Source organism: Pleuronectes platessa, chromosome 3 (assembly GCF_947347685.1).
Source record: "Pleuronectes platessa chromosome 3, fPlePla1.1, whole genome shotgun sequence".
NCBI classification, from domain to species: domain Eukaryota; kingdom Metazoa; phylum Chordata; class Actinopteri; order Pleuronectiformes; family Pleuronectidae; genus Pleuronectes; species Pleuronectes platessa.
The window spans coordinates 18,362,739-18,380,823 of NC_070628.1; the positions used below are offsets into that span (position 1 = coordinate 18,362,739).

General features: G+C 40.8%; 1 protein-coding gene across 1 annotated transcript; it reads left to right on the plus strand.

Moving 5' to 3' along the window:
• The first annotated feature begins 2,610 nt into the window (after window positions 1-2,610).
• Window positions 2,611-10,730, plus strand: LOC128437107 (voltage-dependent calcium channel gamma-5 subunit). Its single transcript, XM_053419146.1, has 5 exons — window positions 2,611-2,806; window positions 6,582-6,668; window positions 8,654-8,794; window positions 8,979-9,124; window positions 10,467-10,730. The coding sequence occupies exons 1-5, from the start codon at window positions 2,611-2,613 to the stop codon at window positions 10,728-10,730; spliced, it is 834 nt and encodes a 277-aa protein (XP_053275121.1).
• Window positions 10,731-18,085: the final 7,355 nt, after the last annotated feature.

Sequence of the window (18,085 nt, forward strand, 5' to 3'; positions counted from 1 at the left end):
CGTTCTTCGATCTCGCTCTTGACCTGAAAGTGTTTGTGTTGACATGTGAATCATGCGAATGTCAACATGGTGTTGGCCAAGGTTACAAATTATACAGCGAATATGTCTTGAATACATCGTTTGTGTTCTATGGAAACTCTTGCACCGACTTTTTCGATACAGGTTGTAACATGTGCTGTGGCGTTACATAATAGTTAATAATATCACTGTGGCTATTTTTAGCGTCCTCACCAACCTATCATTACAATAAGTGGTCTATTTTTGTAGCTGCTTGAAAGGCACAGCCAGCACGAATAGCTCCTTGCTCTCTGTCAGTAATGATACCTTATTTGTGGAAGCCCACATTTAGAGATAAATCACGAGCGCGTGATTCTCGTGTTGTGTGACTAAAAGCAGCCCCCCCCCCCCACACACACACCCCCATACAGTGTAATAACACAAAAAGCTCTATTTAGTGGAATAGCTTGACGTTACATGACTATAAGTGGAACCATTATATGGACATTGTAAATAAATGGCTGTTGATTGGACCATGGTCAAGAATAGCTGGGGTTTAATGACAGTCGTTTCTCATTAATGCTGCTTGTGTGTGCTGTAGTGAACTCTGATTGCATGTGAAGGCATCTCAACCACTTCCAATCACCAGGGCTTTGTTTGGAATAATGTGCCGACCTGTGGTTCACAGTTCGAGGGCAGGTTGAGTCTCAGCAGACAGAGAAAGACACTTTTTTTTTTTTAACTGTTTGACATTTTGATAGTTGCAGTTTAAACAGTTATATAAATATATGTGACTATAGAGACCGAGCTTTCTAATTCTGGATCAAGACAATTGTCAGTCTTATATCTTAGAAATGCCGTATTATATAAGAAGACTTCAGAGATAGAAAAAAGCCTTGGTCTATTATTATCGAATCTAATTAAAACTAGAACGGCCTTCAGTAGAGCATATACGTCCGCCAAGGCCCAACAGGCCCACTCAAAGATTTTATTAGGATCCATGAATTGCTCCCTGGGAAATAAGTGAAATTGTCGAAGCAATGTTCAAGAAAAATTCTTTGAGCTAAATGGGTTCTTTCTGAAGTTTTTTAGTAGTTTTTGCGTAAACTTGCTTACAAACAAACAAAAAAACAAACAAACAAATAACCCCCTTGTCAGGCCGACAAGGGGAGTAATAACTCCAAGCATGCAAACTTACATATGGATGAGAACATGCAGGATAAACCTTAAGCAACATTTGTAGACGATACATTTTAATTTCAACTTCTCAAACATGGGTTTGGCTAAACAGGGACAATACAAATAGTTTTTTCATAGTTTTTCCCCCTTGTTTGTAAAACTGCTGAGTAGATCATATAAATCGCAGGTGTGTAAAGCATATTCATAGTTTGTGCTGCGCTTGCAACAAGTCTTCAAGGATTTATTACCCTTTGTGTATATGAATTGGGGCAACAGGCTTCACACCCATTAGACAGATGAGGGGCGAGCACATGGTTATTAATTATCTTACGCAGGGAAAGCTATAGGATATATGTGTTGAGCCAAATTGAATCATATACAGACAAAATAGCTTGATTAATTTATTTTTTATTCAGTGTTATTTTTGTGCAGGGAATTTAAACATGTTTATTGCCCGTCTGCTCTGCATCCTCTTAAAAGCTTTATTTAAAACCAGGAGCCTTATTCCCTCTACATCATTCTGCACTGCAAGCTGACAGACAGACGTGGGGACATCTCCCTGTTCTCTTCTTCTGAGGCTTTCCATCCAAGAAGTTGATCCACTGAGGGGGGGTAAAACTTTTACAAATCTTTTTTTAAAGTTTCGATGTTTTCTGTAATCCTTTCACACATCCGTTCCCCTCTCCCAGTGGGTGCTCAGTGTCGCAGCGCCTTGAGAACTCATTATGTAAAAATCAATTCCTTTCAACACGTATCCCATGACAGGCACAGCTTCCTGCGAACGTGGGCATCGGCCGTCGTACTGACGGATTCAGCGTTTTGTGTGACAAGTGCACACATTCATATGTCGACACATAATCTGCACCATCTGCAAGGCTGCTTCACATGAGAAGCTGGATTTAGACAAGATGTTTGGGTGCATTAGGAGTTGTGCATGATTAGAGCAGAAAACACAGCGACACAAATTAGCTTTTTGTGTTTGTTTAGCTATATGAGTTATCATTCAGTTGTTTTGGCTTTGAGGATAACAAACAATCCACGCCAAGCTTGTGGCCGAACACAATGTGATTATTTAGATTCTGTAGGGAGATTTTGAGGAGAGGGAAACTTCCCCAGCTTAGAGAAAGACATTCCTCAATTATGCTTGCCTGCTTTTATATTCCCATGTATTTATTTCCATTAATTTCCAACTCATCTTCATTTCCAGTAATGAGTATGAATTATGAAACAAACCCCATTATTTTAACCCAGATTTCTCCACCAACCAACAACCCACAGATGCATCTGTCATTTCCTGCTCTCAGGAGGGTTTTCACACTAACATTGTCCTGTTCACTTCGATGAAGGTGGTGAAGATATATCTTTTTTCTTTTCTTCCCTCTGCCATAGCTCTCCTTTCTGCCGGCGGCGCCCCCCTGCTGTTGAGGCTGTGGTATGAGCCTATGTGGCAGGAAGGTGCTGACGTTGGTGAGCAGCGTGTTCGCTGTTTGCTCCCTCGGCCTGCTGGGGATCGCCGTGAGCACCGACTACTGGCTGTACCTGGAGGAGGGCGTCATTCTCCCCCTCAACCAGAGCACCGAGGTACGCATGTCCCTGCACTCTGGTCTCTGGAGGGTTTGCTTCCTGGTTGGTGAGTAGTCAGTATTTATCATTTCATCCAGACATAGATCTAGTGTCTCCAGCAACTGGTGGAGACTAATTTGTTTGGCATCGCTGGTGAAAAGTCAAGCCAAAGTCAAATGTTTTGTCAATTCTGCTTTGTACAGGACATCAGACATGTACAGGATTGAAAATGCCGTTTCTCTCGGATCGTTGAGAGATCTGATCCGTGTAAACATACAGGTCGACAGAACTTACAAGTATGCATCATATTAAGTTCTCAAAACATAGTACAGATTCAAAACATAGTACATAGTCAACTGGGTAGTCAGCCTATCAGGTGCAGTGATATGGCAACAATTAAAGCAATATTTTAGAGGTACTGTGTAAGATTTCTGTTTCATTCAATAACAGGTTTGCAAATATTTCTCCGCATATTTCATTTAAACAGAGTAGAGCAGGTTTCATGTTTTTCATTAAGATATTAATGCAAAGTACTTTTACATCAGTCCTTTTCTATGTGACTCTGCAGGTGAAGACCCCTGAATCATCAATGATAGAAGTCATTATGGAAGGAAAGAGATAACAGAATAATGCGAAAATCTTTATATTGAAATCAAATGAATGGCAAAGATCAAAATAAAAAGATAGTCACACTGATAAGGCCAGTGAACTTTTTTAATCTTTGCCATGCATTAGCCATACTAATAGCAACTTTATTGTGTGATTTGCTTTATTTCTTGTTTTATGCTTTTTACAACCCTTGTGCCAAAGAGCATTGTGTTGGATTTTTTAAACATATTTTTCAACCAGACGCGCTTCTTTTCTCTTTATATACAAGTTAGATTTGGATCCAGTAATAATCACACCTTGTGCAAAGGTATTTAATGTGCTCTATCCTCAGTATTGTTGAATCTGGGTGTCCTTTCCCATTTTTCAATGCAATCTCAATTGCATATGTACCATAAACTGTGTTTTTATATTTGTTCTTTGACCACTCGATTGCTGCAATTGTAGAAGTCGAAGATTTGCTTTAAGTGTTTGAGCATGGACTTTTCAACTTTGCCTTCAACTCCTTCACCTCCACGTGCAGCTGTACCACCTCTCCTTTGAATGTCATCTCTCTCCGCTGCTGCCTTATTCCAGTTGATGGATGGCATTGTAACACCTCTTCCATTGTGACCCAACCAATCACTGATCTACAGTCTGTGGCATCAGGGGCTCTCTGGATCAATGCAGAAAACCTTCAATTCTGTTGCTGCTGTTTTCCCCTTTCTTCTGACCTGCACACTTTTTGCACTTTGGTACCGCTAGAGAGTTTGTATTTCCACAGTGAACGCCAAATGTCCATTTACCTGTCAAAAAATGTTTCCCCCCCAGCTGCAACATTACAGAGGCACGCTCAGAGACCTTGAGAGACACTAAGGGTTCAGTTTGATTCTTTTCTTAGATTCCCAACTCTCCAGACAAGTGTTGTCCCAGAATAAACCAGGTATCCACTTCCGTCAGTTCTCCGGCAATGACAGACTTTTGTTGGATGTGTAGATGTTGAAGCAAAAAAATATGTCTGCTGTCATATGTTACACATTTAGCATTTATAACCAGAAAACCTGGAAATGATCCTGTGACATTTTCCCACTTACTGCTGAATCGTTCCATTTACCCCTGTGACACATCCTGAGCCGCTCTGTCCTGTTTCAGGGTTGATCGTTCAAATAGTAGACAACAGATGCGATAAATGGACAAATGGTCCACTGTGTGTTTTTAGGGGCGATCGAGTGGCCTTAGTGCCCATTTAACTGGTGCATTGTGTTTGACCAAGAAACAATTAGTGCACACTAGTAACACAGCATGCTTTTGTGCCAGAGGACGAGGTTGTGTGTTGTTTTCCCTGGTATTGATGTTAGTTCGTGTTCATCAGCGGTGTGGCTGTTAGAGGTTTGTGGTAGAGGATCTCTGCCTGCACATACAGTGCAATCTGTGGTTGTGTCATGGCTGTAAATCAATATGTTCAGAAGAGGACTGCAAAACGTGTTACGGGACTCGTTGTAAGAGTAGGGATGGTTTGTTTAATACAGAATATACATACTCAGCTTTTTTATTTTTATTTATTTAACTTTAAATTCTTCATTTTTATTCTCTTGTCTCACATTTTGACCTGCCTGCTGCTGTAACAAGTGAATTACCCAGATGTATGGATCAATAAAGTTTGATGGATTAGATTCTAATCGAATTGAATCCATCTTTCACACATTTATGATGTTAGTTTTGCGTTTGACAGAATCATTAAAACATTTACCACTTGAAATGTATTCTCTTCTCTTCTGCTGTAAATGACCCATCACAAATCTTCCGACCTTCAGGACTGACTGAACATTAACACGTCATTAGTTTTCTCTTGTGAAAGCATAATCAACATTTTCAGTGATGGTTATTATCTCCCTCTGTTGAAATTACATTTGAGAGGAATGATAATTACTGTTGGCCGTCTGCGGAGATAAACACTGGTTTTATGTTCTCATTTATTTCAAAAGCAAAAGAGAGAAAAAACATGTTGTGTCCTTTTCTACCCTCCTAACACTCTTTTACACACTCCCTGAAACCTGCCTGACCTTTGTTTTTCCTCTTTCAGTCCTCATTCAACAACTGTGATCATTACTTCATCTTCCTCTCTCATTCCCAATTAAAATAAAATACTGAATAGATTGGTCATAGTAAAAACATGCATCAAGTAAGCAGTGCAGCAACAACATGGTCTAGTCTGTTGTATGTTTATATATAAGTCTGCCTATCATAATCCATTCACTGGTGCACCGACTGTAAATACTACACCCACTAGGTAATCTTATCAAGAAGTAAGTAATGCTTTACACACACACACACACACACACACACACACACACACACACACACACACACAGTGTTTAAGGTAAACACACATGTTTGTTCTGACTTGATACAAACTCTTTTTCCACGATGTGTCTTCAACACTTGCATGCTTTATGAAGCAAATTACAAATGCTGAAACTAAAAATATCATCTTATCCAACACGCCAATGCTTGTTAGGTTTATTGGGTGTTGAGAGATTGTGTGTTTGTGTGTCACTGTGTTTCTGTGCCAGACTTTTTTTCCCCCCTCCATGTGTCAGAGTGATCACGAGAAACGTGTCATGATGCCATGCAGGGAGTTCCTCATATGAAAACTTACAGTAGAGGATGTGTATGATGTCAAACAAGCTGCTGATGTCACACTTCAGTTTAACAGCTTCACAAACAAGCTCAGATTGTTTCACAGCCGTGACACAATCAGTTTAATGATTCCAGCACAAATAGATAAATGAAGTAAATGCTAAATGGAGTGTATTTATAAAGCACTCTTCCCGTCTTATAAACCAATCAAAGCCCTTTACAGCACTTATATTTGCAGAGCACACACTGTTCATGCTCTGTCTGAAGATCCAGTTTGAAATGCAGCCTGGAGGAGCCAGGGATCAAACCACCGGCCTTCTGGTGGGTGGACGACCCTCTCATACTCAATTGCGTAATGGACATATGTGGTTGTTGTTTTTCAATGTGGCTTCATGCGGCGGACACTCAGACGTCCAAGGCAAATCTCCCATTGCAAAGATGAAGTCTCTCTTATCCTATCTATGTATTCTTCCAGCATGACTTACATTCTTCAGCGTTTAACTTTTCCTTGTCACAGTGGGCGACTCTTCAGTTGTCTAGATGTGCTGAACCCTGCATCAGATTCATTTGAATCTTTATTGAATATATGTTTTTTTTTTTGCTGTCCTTTTTTCCAGGGGAGGAGAAAGGTCGATGTTTCACCATCGAGTATGTGATGCCCACCAATGTCCAGATAACATCCGAGTCCACTGTTAGTGTTCTCAGTAAGTAACTGTTGTAGGAAACTAGAATGGTACTTAGTGGAGCGCTCACATCCGCCAAGGCCCAATAGTTCCCTTAAATTCAGTCAATTTCACGCACTCATGTCAGTTCCCTAAATGTGCCTGATACTCTTCATCATTATCCATGGATTGTTCTGACAAATCATGACAGTCAAACTGTTAAAGAAAGTTAAAAAACTAAGCACCATTTGAGTTGTTATGACTACTGAAGGCTGCCACACGTTCTCCTTTATGTTTGGAAGGGGAGGGTGAGGGGGGGGGGGGTATTCAGCTGCAACATGCATCTTCACTAGATTCTACACACTGAATCTTTACGTCTAAAGTCATCATATACAGAACGTAACCTCAGTCTGACCTAAGCCGACACCTCTGTACCAAGCTACCATGTCTCCATATGTGGTGCATGCTATTCCTAGTCCAATCCCCAGAGCCAGTGTTTTCAAGATAAGAGCCTGTATTTGATAAATGTAAGGGGGACACCTTCATTTTGACCTCACTGCAGAGGGAACATGCAGGATACACATGAGAACTGGTGGTGTGTAGACAAGCAGCTGGGACTACAGATGCTGTCAGACGTCACATCCCTTTAGTCTTCATGCTGTAGTCTGTAACTTTATGCAGACTCACCACACCACTGCAAAGTGACAGAGCATCTAGTCTAAAAGTCCTAGCTCTACTGTCATCTACTGGCTTTTTGCAGAGGTTTCAATCCTCTCTCATCAGAGATGGTTGCTTGGTTTTTATCAAGTTAACTTCAGGATAAGAGGTGGTTGCACACGAGAGGGGGGTTATAACCTTTGTCTCTGTGCAAAAGTGGTTGATAGTTTCAAGTACAGTAGTGCAGCCATTAAAATAGATACCATCAAAGGTCATCTCAGTAATTCAATATTTTTTCGAATTTTCAAAGTATGTTTGTTATACTGTTTTTTATGAGGGAGGAAAAACAGAAAAAACGATAAATTCAGAAGAGTGGTAGAACAATAAATAAATAAAACCAGAAGTCAAGTAAAATGTGGATAAATTAATGGCAAAAACAATAAAATACACAAGAGAATGTAAATATTGTAAATAAATAATAAATAAATAAGGGTTCATCAGTACAAATGACAACCAACATCTGTAAACGCTTTCAGAAAAGGAAACTAAGCAACAGACTTATTTTGTCTAATAACGTACTGGCTCTTATAGCTAAAGCCTGGTCACCTGGTGTTAGCAGGTTTGACCTACATGTGACCAGCAATGTAAAGTAAAGTAAATATAATAGAAGCAGTATGGATTTATGTAGATGCCTTATTCAATTGACATGCTTGACCTTGTTTCTAATTAAATGATGAAAGTAAAAATGCAGAGAATGATAGTGCTGACGTTTCTAATTTCCACAGCTCTGCACTTGCCACTGGATCTTCTGTCATCATTTTGCTTTATGATTTAAATTCTTTCAGAGTATTCAGTCATACTTAAGACCTATTATTTATTCTAAATAGACTGGATGTGCTGTTAGACATCTGAAGTAGCTTGTTACAGAAGTTTAACTCCTCAAACTTTACCCGACTAATTAAATAGCCAGTTCCATTAAGGTTATGGCCTCAGACATCTGGTCCACTTAGCTGGTGACATTGTGTGTAATGGAGAACACAATGGGGGTCTGGAAACGAGTACCACACTCTCCCTTTACTTCAGGGAGGTTCCGTACCATTTGCTCGCAGCAGGAAAGTCCAGTTCCCTCTGAAAATAAGTGAGGAACCATGACCTAAAAACCATTAAATATTAGCTCCACACGGAATAAGTCCAACCACAGTGGAGAATATCATGCTGCTACAGGAAGAGGAAAACCTTCCATTAAAAGTTTGAGTCACAGATCTAAAAAAAATTAACCTTAATATCAGTATCTGTTATTTCCAAGGTTCTCATTAAGTTCCAACCCTAACAGATCGGTTCCTCTCTTTCTTCCTCTTTCTTCATTTCAGAGATGATCCGCTCGGCCACACCTTTCCCTCTGGTCAGCCTCTTCTTCATGTTCATCGGTTTCGTGCTCAGCAACATCGGCCACATCCGACCTCATCGCACCATCTTGGCCTTTGTTTCTGGAATCTTCTTCATCCTGTCAGGTAACCGGTCTTGGTTTGGATTTAACACACAACATATAGAAATACACATTATATTTAAGAGGCTGAAATAACTAAAGAGGATATAAGTTTTAAAATCCACTGTTGACATGTTGCAGACTTAAGCTTATTGTTATTGTTCTAGTGTCTGAGTGTAATCTACCTGTGACTCCCTGCCCCCCCACAGGTCTGTCTCTGGTCGTTGGTCTGGTCCTGTACATCTCCAACATTAATGACGAGATGTTGAACAGGACCAAAACCAACGATGCCTACTTCAGCTACAAGTACGGCTGGTCGTTCGCCTTTGCTGCCATCTCCTTCCTGCTCACTGAGGTAACTTCACCACAGCTAATCTGGATAATGTCACATAATGGAAGTGATACTTTAAACCTTTCGTACCCAAGCAAACCATCATGTTGACAGTTTTAATCTATTGTGCCCCTTTGGTGTGTAGCATCAGTTAGAATGTAAGCATCTTTTCATGAAAACACCAGTCTGTCTTATCCTTAAATGTACTTTCTTTTTGTAATCTGTAGAAACGACAGACAAACGCATCAAACATGATCTTTAACGTCCTAAATTGGACAAGTAATGTCGTTCATATGTGAACAACTTTAAAATGTTTTGCTGTGAGAAAAAAACATGGTAATTTAGGATGAATTAGATGTGTTCAATGTGCCGATGCAGTTTCTCTTGTGGTAACTAGATTCTGCCTTTTGAAAAGAGGAACGGAAGTTTGCAAGATGCTTCTGGTTCATCATAGCCCAAACTTTGAGCCCATCTGCTTTTTCCCATTTTTCCCATTCCGCCCATTTGTTTTAAAGGGGACATATTATGAAAATTCCACTTTTGTAGTGCTTCTACACGTTAATTTGGGGAACTGGCATGTCTACATTCCCAAAAACTCTGGAAAAAAACAACTCCCGCGATTTCTTTTGGTTCCTCTATGTCAGAAACGATACGCTAGAGTGTGTCGAATGGGATTACGACCGAAATAAACGTCATAGTCACACCATGCCCATGTAGGGAGTCTCGCTACATGGCCTTGGACAAGCGAGCTAATGCTAGCCGGGCTCTACCGGACCGGTTAGCTTGGGAGCTAACGCTAGCCGGGGAGCCCCTAGCTCCATAGGGGCTCCCCCCCCCCGGCTAGGGGAGCCCGGCTCGGGCGCTTGTATCTTGCTTGTATCTCATGAAGGAGGGAGGGGGGGTGGGTGGACGGGGCATTCAAAACAGGTCAATCTGAGGAGGGCTGTTTTAGACAGGGTAAAAAGGTGCTGTTTTAAATGATCCTTGTGGTATTTTGACCAAAATATGTTACAGACATTTCATTAAGACCCCAAAGAGCCATATCAACTGTGGTAAAATGGGCATAATATGTCCCCTTTTAGTCCAGTTGAGATTTTGGCCAATCTTTATGGACAGCTTGAGGATGAACCAGAGCCTGCGCAAACCTGATTGGTCAAACGAGAAAGCTTCCAGGCCCCCAATCTCGCCCCTCGTTGACAGATTGTGAACATGTCAAACAAACATACACTTACGTTAATTAGATAACTATATCCTTGCTTCCATTTCATAATGTATCAGGTAAAATTCCAACTATTCACAAACAGCACTTATAAGGATATGAGCTAACAAGAGTAACCCTTGTGTCCCTGTGCCCTGTGCCCCCCAGGCGGCCGGTGTCATGTCGGTGTATCTGTTCATGAAGCGCTACACAGCAGAGGAAATGTACCGTCCCCATCAGGGCTTCTACCGGCCCAGACTCAGCAACTGCTCTGATTACTCCGGCCAGTTCCTCCACCCGGACGCCTGGGCCGGTCGAGGCCGCAGTGCCTCCTCCATCTCCTCCGACGCCTCCGTCCAGATGAACGCCTCCAACTACCCCGTCCTCCTCAAGTGTCCGGACTACGAACAAATGTCCTCCTCACCATGCTGAGGCGGTGGTGTCCGCACCTTTGGCGTCAATTTGATCTGCCTGGATTTCGTCCAATGATTTGATAATATCCAGCTTGAATCACTACTAGTCCCTTCTGCAAGTGTCCTGACTGTGACCTGATTCTCTCTCTACCCTCACCACTGCTGATTTGTTTTGGTCACACCTTTTAGTTCTGTGGGGAGTTAAAGTTAAGTTGACTGTTTGCCAGTTCACTTTATTCACAGCTGACAGGTCTTATTCCGGTGAGAGCTAGGTCAGAAAGGAAAGAGTTTGACAAGATTGTACTTTTATCTGTTTTTTCTGTAGTCGACTGTTACTTGACGAACTGACCGAGGTCGGGGGACGTTATCTGGGCAGAGTAACTCGCATAGCCGCAACCTGCAGTGAGCACTTTGACTGTCACACGCTACAGGATTACACGCTTCACATCTGCAGATATGGAGAGTTTAGAATATAGATTAAAGCCGCGACAGATGGCCATGTGCATTGGGTATGCACATTTCAAAGTCAAAAAGCATGATAGGTTGTATCAGTCAGGAAGCAGAAACTTATCTCTGGAGTAGAGGAGCCTTTTCGGGAGGTTCAAATTAAGTTGGAATAGTATTGCACACGTGCTCCAGCAGGTTTATCTCACATCCTCAGTTGCCACTGTTTAAGAGCAGCTCTTTGTTGTTGTTATATAACGTCGGTTTTCTCATGTGCACCACAACAGCTTCCGCCATGTTCACGTGAAGTCAGGAGCCAGAGCTCACCTTTTCCCATGTTTCAGTGCAGAGCTTAATGATACACATGATGAATGTGAGTTTAATAGGTTTGTTTTATTTGATGTGCAATTTCATAAAAACAAACAGACTGACTGGGGTAACATGGACGGGAGAGTCGGGTTAATAACAGATGGTGTTTGAACTTCCATGTGAGCCTCACCTCTTTCTGAACTTTCAGCCGTGTTCATTTACCAAAGGGAGGGTTTGTATTATAGACTGCTAGTCATATGCACATGACATGTTTTCTGTTTAAACTGCCAAAATCTGAATATTCTAATGGTTGTGTAAATTTTTTAAGTATATTGTTGTATAGTTTGTAAAGTAAATGAAACAGACCAAACATAATATTATTCTTTATTATCTCCCATTGCTTCTGTGTTTCCAGAGAACCCACAATTCCTTTTTACAGCGATCTTAGATGATCAAGTAATTACAAACAAAATTAAATCTGAAGGAAGAAAACCAATGAAGCAATCCTGCTTCATTGTTTTCTCAGTGTGAATAGGAAATAGAAAGGCCAAAGGGGATGTGGTTGTATTGTGATGTCAGGTGCTGTGAGGGTCTATCTTGATACAGGGCCTTTGTGAATCTAGGGTGTCATAAAGGAAACAAGCATAATGAGAATAAAATAGCTCTCCTGTAGAAATATATTGAACCAAATTATAGATAAATATTTTTCTAGCTTCCCCCCTATAATGCCAGAATATTGTTAAATGTTTGACCTACAGATATATGTGCCACGGAAAAAGTTGTGTCCAGGTTAAGTGGCAAAGTTTTGAGTATAAACATTTAATGCAGCATTTCAGTGTGAGTAAACATAATACAGAGAAACATTTTGTCTTGTGCTCTCATTTTATAGTTTAGTTTGGTATACTGTATTACTGGAATGATAATTATTGTTGGTATTTACTGTTGCATGGTGTGAATTCCACATGTTATTAACGGCAACATTTCATCACAGGATCGTGGTTATCAACCTGCAGAACATGAAAAAAAACATATATTCATATGAACTTATAAACACAACGTGTGCCAAACTAATCTTTCACACTCCTCAAAACTGATCTGATACAGTATTTTATTTATTTTAACACAATGTAAATATGAAATTAGCATTAACACAAATATTTGTATACATGGCAGTATAAGTAAAAATATGGTCCTTCTGTTGTTGATCTGCAGTAAATGTGACAGCTGCTTCGCCTCCTGCATCACATTGAGAATGTGAGCTTTTTGTATAATGGGAAATTCCATGTATGTAAAGTATTCAGATGGTGTCAGACATGAGATGTCAATATCTTTGTATTTTTAAAATCAGTCATTTTCATGATGTTAAATGTGTAATGGGATCTGTAAACTCAAAGAAATAAAGTCTCATGAGATTTGATAAACAAGAAGCGTGTTTCTTCTGCTCACGTCTCTGAAATGCCTGTATTATAAACAGTAGATATCGATTAAATAAAAAAATAGATGTTGATATCTATATTCATATTTGTTGTGAATGTGCCACAGGGTTAAATTCCAGTTTCTGACAGGCTCACGATTAACATAATTGTTTACCCACTCACGTCATTATCACCGGTTTGATTTCCTTTGCAGTGACATTACTTAACACCACATTGTATTCTGAACGAGGTGAACACATTTAGTCTGCTCCAGTCCTCCCTCCTGGTTTAGCTAAAAGAAGTGGCTGAGGGTGGGAGTGGGGGGGCTGGAGTTTCTCTGCATGAGTTCTATTTGCCCATTCCCATCGTTTCCAAATGATCAGATTATATGTCTCCCCTCTATCTTATTGTGAGTCGTTTGTTTTGTTCACCGTATTTTTGAGGAGAGTTGTGATTGTTTGACTTCTGTAACACGTTAATTTACTCAATTGGATATTTTTGGCTGAAATAAATCCCATCTTTGGAAAAGTAGTAATCCTGTGCTCACTTGTCCTTTGACTGCTTGGTCCCTGACAATGACTAGATATCAAGAAAATGAGACCCAGTCTTTTGCCAGGTATTTTTTTGGTTCCATCAATTCTGGTAAAAATACACATTTGCCATTTGTGTCACAGATAAGTCCTTCAGTGGCAGCTAAGACGCTAAGGACAGTCGTATGATAACAGAGACGTCTTCAGTTTTTCATAATAGAATAAACGTGTAAAGTTTTGTCCATAGAACAGTGCATGCCTTGATCCTGTGGGTAGTGGAAAATTGCAGCTGTATTACATACATCATGTGACACTGAAATCTGACCTCCGCCTATTAGAAAACAATGAATTATGGATGTGTAGTTATGGCTAATATGCTGCACAACATCGCCCTCTATTAACGAAGAGCGGAAATGCATATCAGTGAGATCTTGCATGAAACATACTAACGGCTGAATTTCTTTCTTTGAGCTCAGTCACACAACAAAAACAATAATGCACCATGATGGAATTATCGTATCAGGCATTAACAGTGATAAAGTCAGATCACTGCCACAGAGGTAGACACAGTGTGGACCCAGAGCTGCTCTGACTGTGAGAGCTGACTCTGATCCATCTGAGTGGCTGAGATGTGATGGACCGATCATCAGCAGGATGAAAACAGCTCATCTGCTTCATGCACGGATGTGCCCTCGAACTGAATGAGCAGTTTCATCTGAGGAGCTGATCTCCAACCCAACGTCTGATCTGCACGTTGCCAATTTCATTGTTGCAGGTAACTAATTGAATATGTCTCCCGCTGCCTCATGAAAGAAGAAAACAATGAATTATACAATAACTCATTCTCCTCCAGGTCTGCAGAAACTGGTTGTTTCTGATGAGAGGAAGCCCCGTGCCTTTTGACAACACCGCCATCTAGTGTCATTTCTGGGAAGACACACATCTTTCCTATGGTTTGTCTAGATGTCGGCCAATCGTAGTGCCGGGGCTGCCTTCTAGGAGGCGCTAGTCAGTTATTTTGCCACGCCCCTTCCTCAAAACCATATGAATGTCTGCAGGGGGTCTAACTACTACACAAATGTAGTTTGAGGGAGGTTGAACCTCGAACAGCTCTTTATAGCCTTTTCGTGTTGAGTTGATGAACTTTAATGCCACGCCACTTATATGGCGTCTGACGAAAAGTCACAGTAATCAATTTTTTTATTTTGTATTATTTTAATAAAAAAATTTTAATTTAACAAATTCAAAAAACAACATAAAACATTAATTAAAATAAAAAACCTAAATTTATTGTTTTAAATTAAAATAATTAATAAAATATTTAAAGTAAGTTAAATTAATTTTTTTAAATGGGTTAAATTAAAGTTTGACCCATTTTGGCCATATAAATATGGAATATGGCCAAAATGGCAACTAAATGCAAAAAAGTGGGCTTCATGTTGCGTTTTTCAAATTGCATCTATATACATTTCTGTTTGCCTGGTCATGATACACATGAGTTTCGTTTTTTGTGAAGATCGGTTAATGTGAACACGTTCCGGGGGGCTTGGGGTGCTCCGTTGAGCCAATTTGCCACGTCCATTGAAAATTCCTCCAGAATACGTAAAGTTTCACCACTTTCTAATTTTCTGCAAATTTTGGTAAGAATTATAACATGTTAAAGCCCTAAAAAAGCCAATTAATTTGCCTGAAAAAAAAATCATTAATTATCCTTACAATTTGGGCCTGACTGTCAGTGCCTGTCAGTGCTCGGGCCCTAATAATAATCTCCACTAACCGCAACAGGCTTCAAAATGCCTGTGCTCGGGTCTGTTAGTGCTACAACGTAGCCCTAGTTTCAAATGAAATGGAAAGATGGAGATAGAAAGATCCTTCATGCACATATTATATACACAACACATATTTACAGTTAAACACTCTTCGCAGGGTGAATATTTCTGGGGTATGAAAATCTGTGATGGAAGGAAATTAGATAGATTAGTAGAACATATGTCAGACTGAAGGAAACCCGCATGTGGCTGTTATTGTCATCGCTGACAAGCATCTTGGCTACAGTGAAGTAAAGAAGAGAAGAAGTATAGTGTCACGTTTTGCCAAGAAAAATGGAGAATTGTTTTCTTGCTGAAGATAAAGAGAAGCCGGTTTGCCAGATGCAGTCACTGTGATGAAACAGGCCAACCTCCATCGTCACCACAGCTGGAAACATGATAAACTGGACGAGTTTCAAAGAAAAATGTGTTTTGATCAAGCGAACACTGAACTGAAGACTTTCTGGGTCCAGCTAAAAGCTAAGAGGCTGAAACCTCATTCAGAGGGAGGATTAAGAAGGAGCCTTGCTGCTGCTGCAGACCTGATAGAAACCAGAGTCAGTTTGTCTGGAGGAACCATCGCAGAGCAGATTACTGATATGAAACACAATACTGACAAAAAACATGCATGAAAACTGCAACAAATACCAAACTAACTACCTTTAACACACATCCTTTCTGTGTTTGGGTTCACTGTCTAGTAAGAGGGAGGATTTGATGTAGTTTGAATTTAATTTGTGAGCCGTGCATGGTACTGCCAATGGGGAGGATTGACCAAGTTGTTTTAGCTGAAAACAGCCGATGGTGCAGCATTAATCATCATTATTATGTGACACCAGACGTCTCGCCAAAGAGAAGCCCTTCCAGCCAGCAGATTAGAGGAGCTAATGCAATATATTTTATTGTTCACTTTAGTATGGCCCTTCAAGAAAAGGTTCAAAAAGTGAAATGATCCATTGATAGGAAAAATGTTCCCCATCCGTGTAATCAGCAAGATAAGATGTTCACACTGCTTGGAGAGCAGCATTCTGATCAGTTTACAGAGTTTGTATTTTTTTCTTCCTGTGTGTGTGTGCTGCGCTACAGTTCTTATGCACCACTGGAAAGTGGCATCAACTGGTTTGAGTTTAATTAAAAGTCAAGATCACAATAAAGTGACAGATTTCTGGTTTGACATTACCCCCAAAAAGTCTAACCTCCTGCAGCATGTTTATCAGCGTTGTGCAAGTTCACTACTCTCATGAACTAGTTCAAAGTTCAGTTCATACAAGTAAACATGAATAGTTCACGTTCATAGTTCACCATTTAAATTCTGAACTAGTTCATATTTCAGTTCATTTCATAGTTTTAAGGTGGACAGTGAGAATGAGAGACTTAACTTGTTAAAGAAAACCTTATCCATCACTACCCCTTGCCTTTACTGTCGGAATGTTTATCAGACAGTGTGTAAAAATCCCTCAGATAATAATAAGGTGCATCGGATCTCGGATGTAGTTGCTGAGTCTGCGTCTCTGCTTTCTCTTGCCATCTGTATATGAGACCGAGAGCTGTTGTGTTGCAGGTATGGCCTGCCCCTTTAAGGAAAGTTTGTAGTGTGTGACGTAATGCACCAGGGTATTGTGGGAAAATACGCTAAAAGTGTGTTTATAAGGAGAAGTGTCGGATCACCTAGAGGTGATGCGACTGTTGCTTCTGCTGTATATCCGAGAAATAAAGTGGCCGCATTCCAAGTAAAGAAACATCTCCTCCTCCTTCTTCACGGAGCGGTCCGGACGGCTGGTTACCGGACAGACAGCGAGCCAAGATAACCAGTGACAGGGGCGGCTCCTGGTACAGGCGACATACGAGACTGATTTATCATGACGTGACACATGCAATGTAAAACAATACATTAACCCCGGGGACGCACCGGAGGTAGAAGCGCTGTGAAGAGCGGTCCGCCTCCTTTCCTCACCCATGTTAAATACTTTGCGCAGAAACTCAATGCGCAGGAATTGCGCGCGCAGATCCCCAACTAACGTACCCACTAAGTCTAGTTAGTTGGTTTCCGTTAGGCTAAATCTCGGACATTTTACGGGCACTGAGCAACGACATGGTGAAAGCATTCGCGTCTCTCCTGAGGAGAAAGTATTGAAATGTCCCGAGGGTCAGTGAACAGGTAGGGGTGGGGCACGTGAAAGTTCTAGGCCAATGGCTGTAGGGTTTTGTGGGATGCCAGGCTCTCATTGGCTGATGAGTTGGCGTATCAAGGGTGAATGAGGAAGGGGAGTGAAGAATACAGTGGTGGATGATAGGAGTGTCGGGGTTACGAACAAGAAGCGTGTCGTGTTCGCTGGACTTTAATAAAGTTACACATAAAGAGATAAGTTTCCGGTCGTCTATACGCGAGGACGCTACAATATGAACGGGTTCACCGTTTAAACTCATTATTTGTCATTGAGTTGCGTTCAGTTCATCGTTCTCATAAATGTGAACGTGTTCATTGAACGCGTTCTTTTGCGTTCGTTCAATCTATAACAACAATATTTCTACACCTTTCGCCCTCCTTGTTCCCCTTGTCTGTCTCCTGTTTTTCCCCTGACTACTTATGGAGAAGACACATCCTCTGTTGCCTTCTGCTGAATAAGTTGATTGTCAATGTAGCCAGCGTTTAGTCTCCGTTCAGTCGCAGGCCTGAAGGACAAACACATGTGGAGCCTGAGGCTGTGAGCGTTTATCAGACTGTCTCATTAATGTTGACAGTTGTTGCTTTTTCATGTTTCCCGCTCCATATCATGACCTCTGTGCTTGCTTTACTGAGTGTAATCAAGTAATGAATTAGACTTATAACGATGTAATGACACTGCATGTGTGTGCATGTGTGTATGT

Coding starts and splice junctions, on each gene's coding strand:
- LOC128437107 (XM_053419146.1), top strand. CDS start 2,611: ATGAGCCTATGTGGCAGGAAGGTGCTGACGTTGGTGAGCAGCGTGTTC. Junction 6,669..8,653: donor GTCCACTGTTAGTGTTCTCA/GTAAGTAACTGT, acceptor TCTTCATTTCAG/AGATGATCCGCTCGGCCACA. Junction 9,125..10,466: donor TCTCCTTCCTGCTCACTGAG/GTAACTTCACCA, acceptor TGTGCCCCCCAG/GCGGCCGGTGTCATGTCGGT.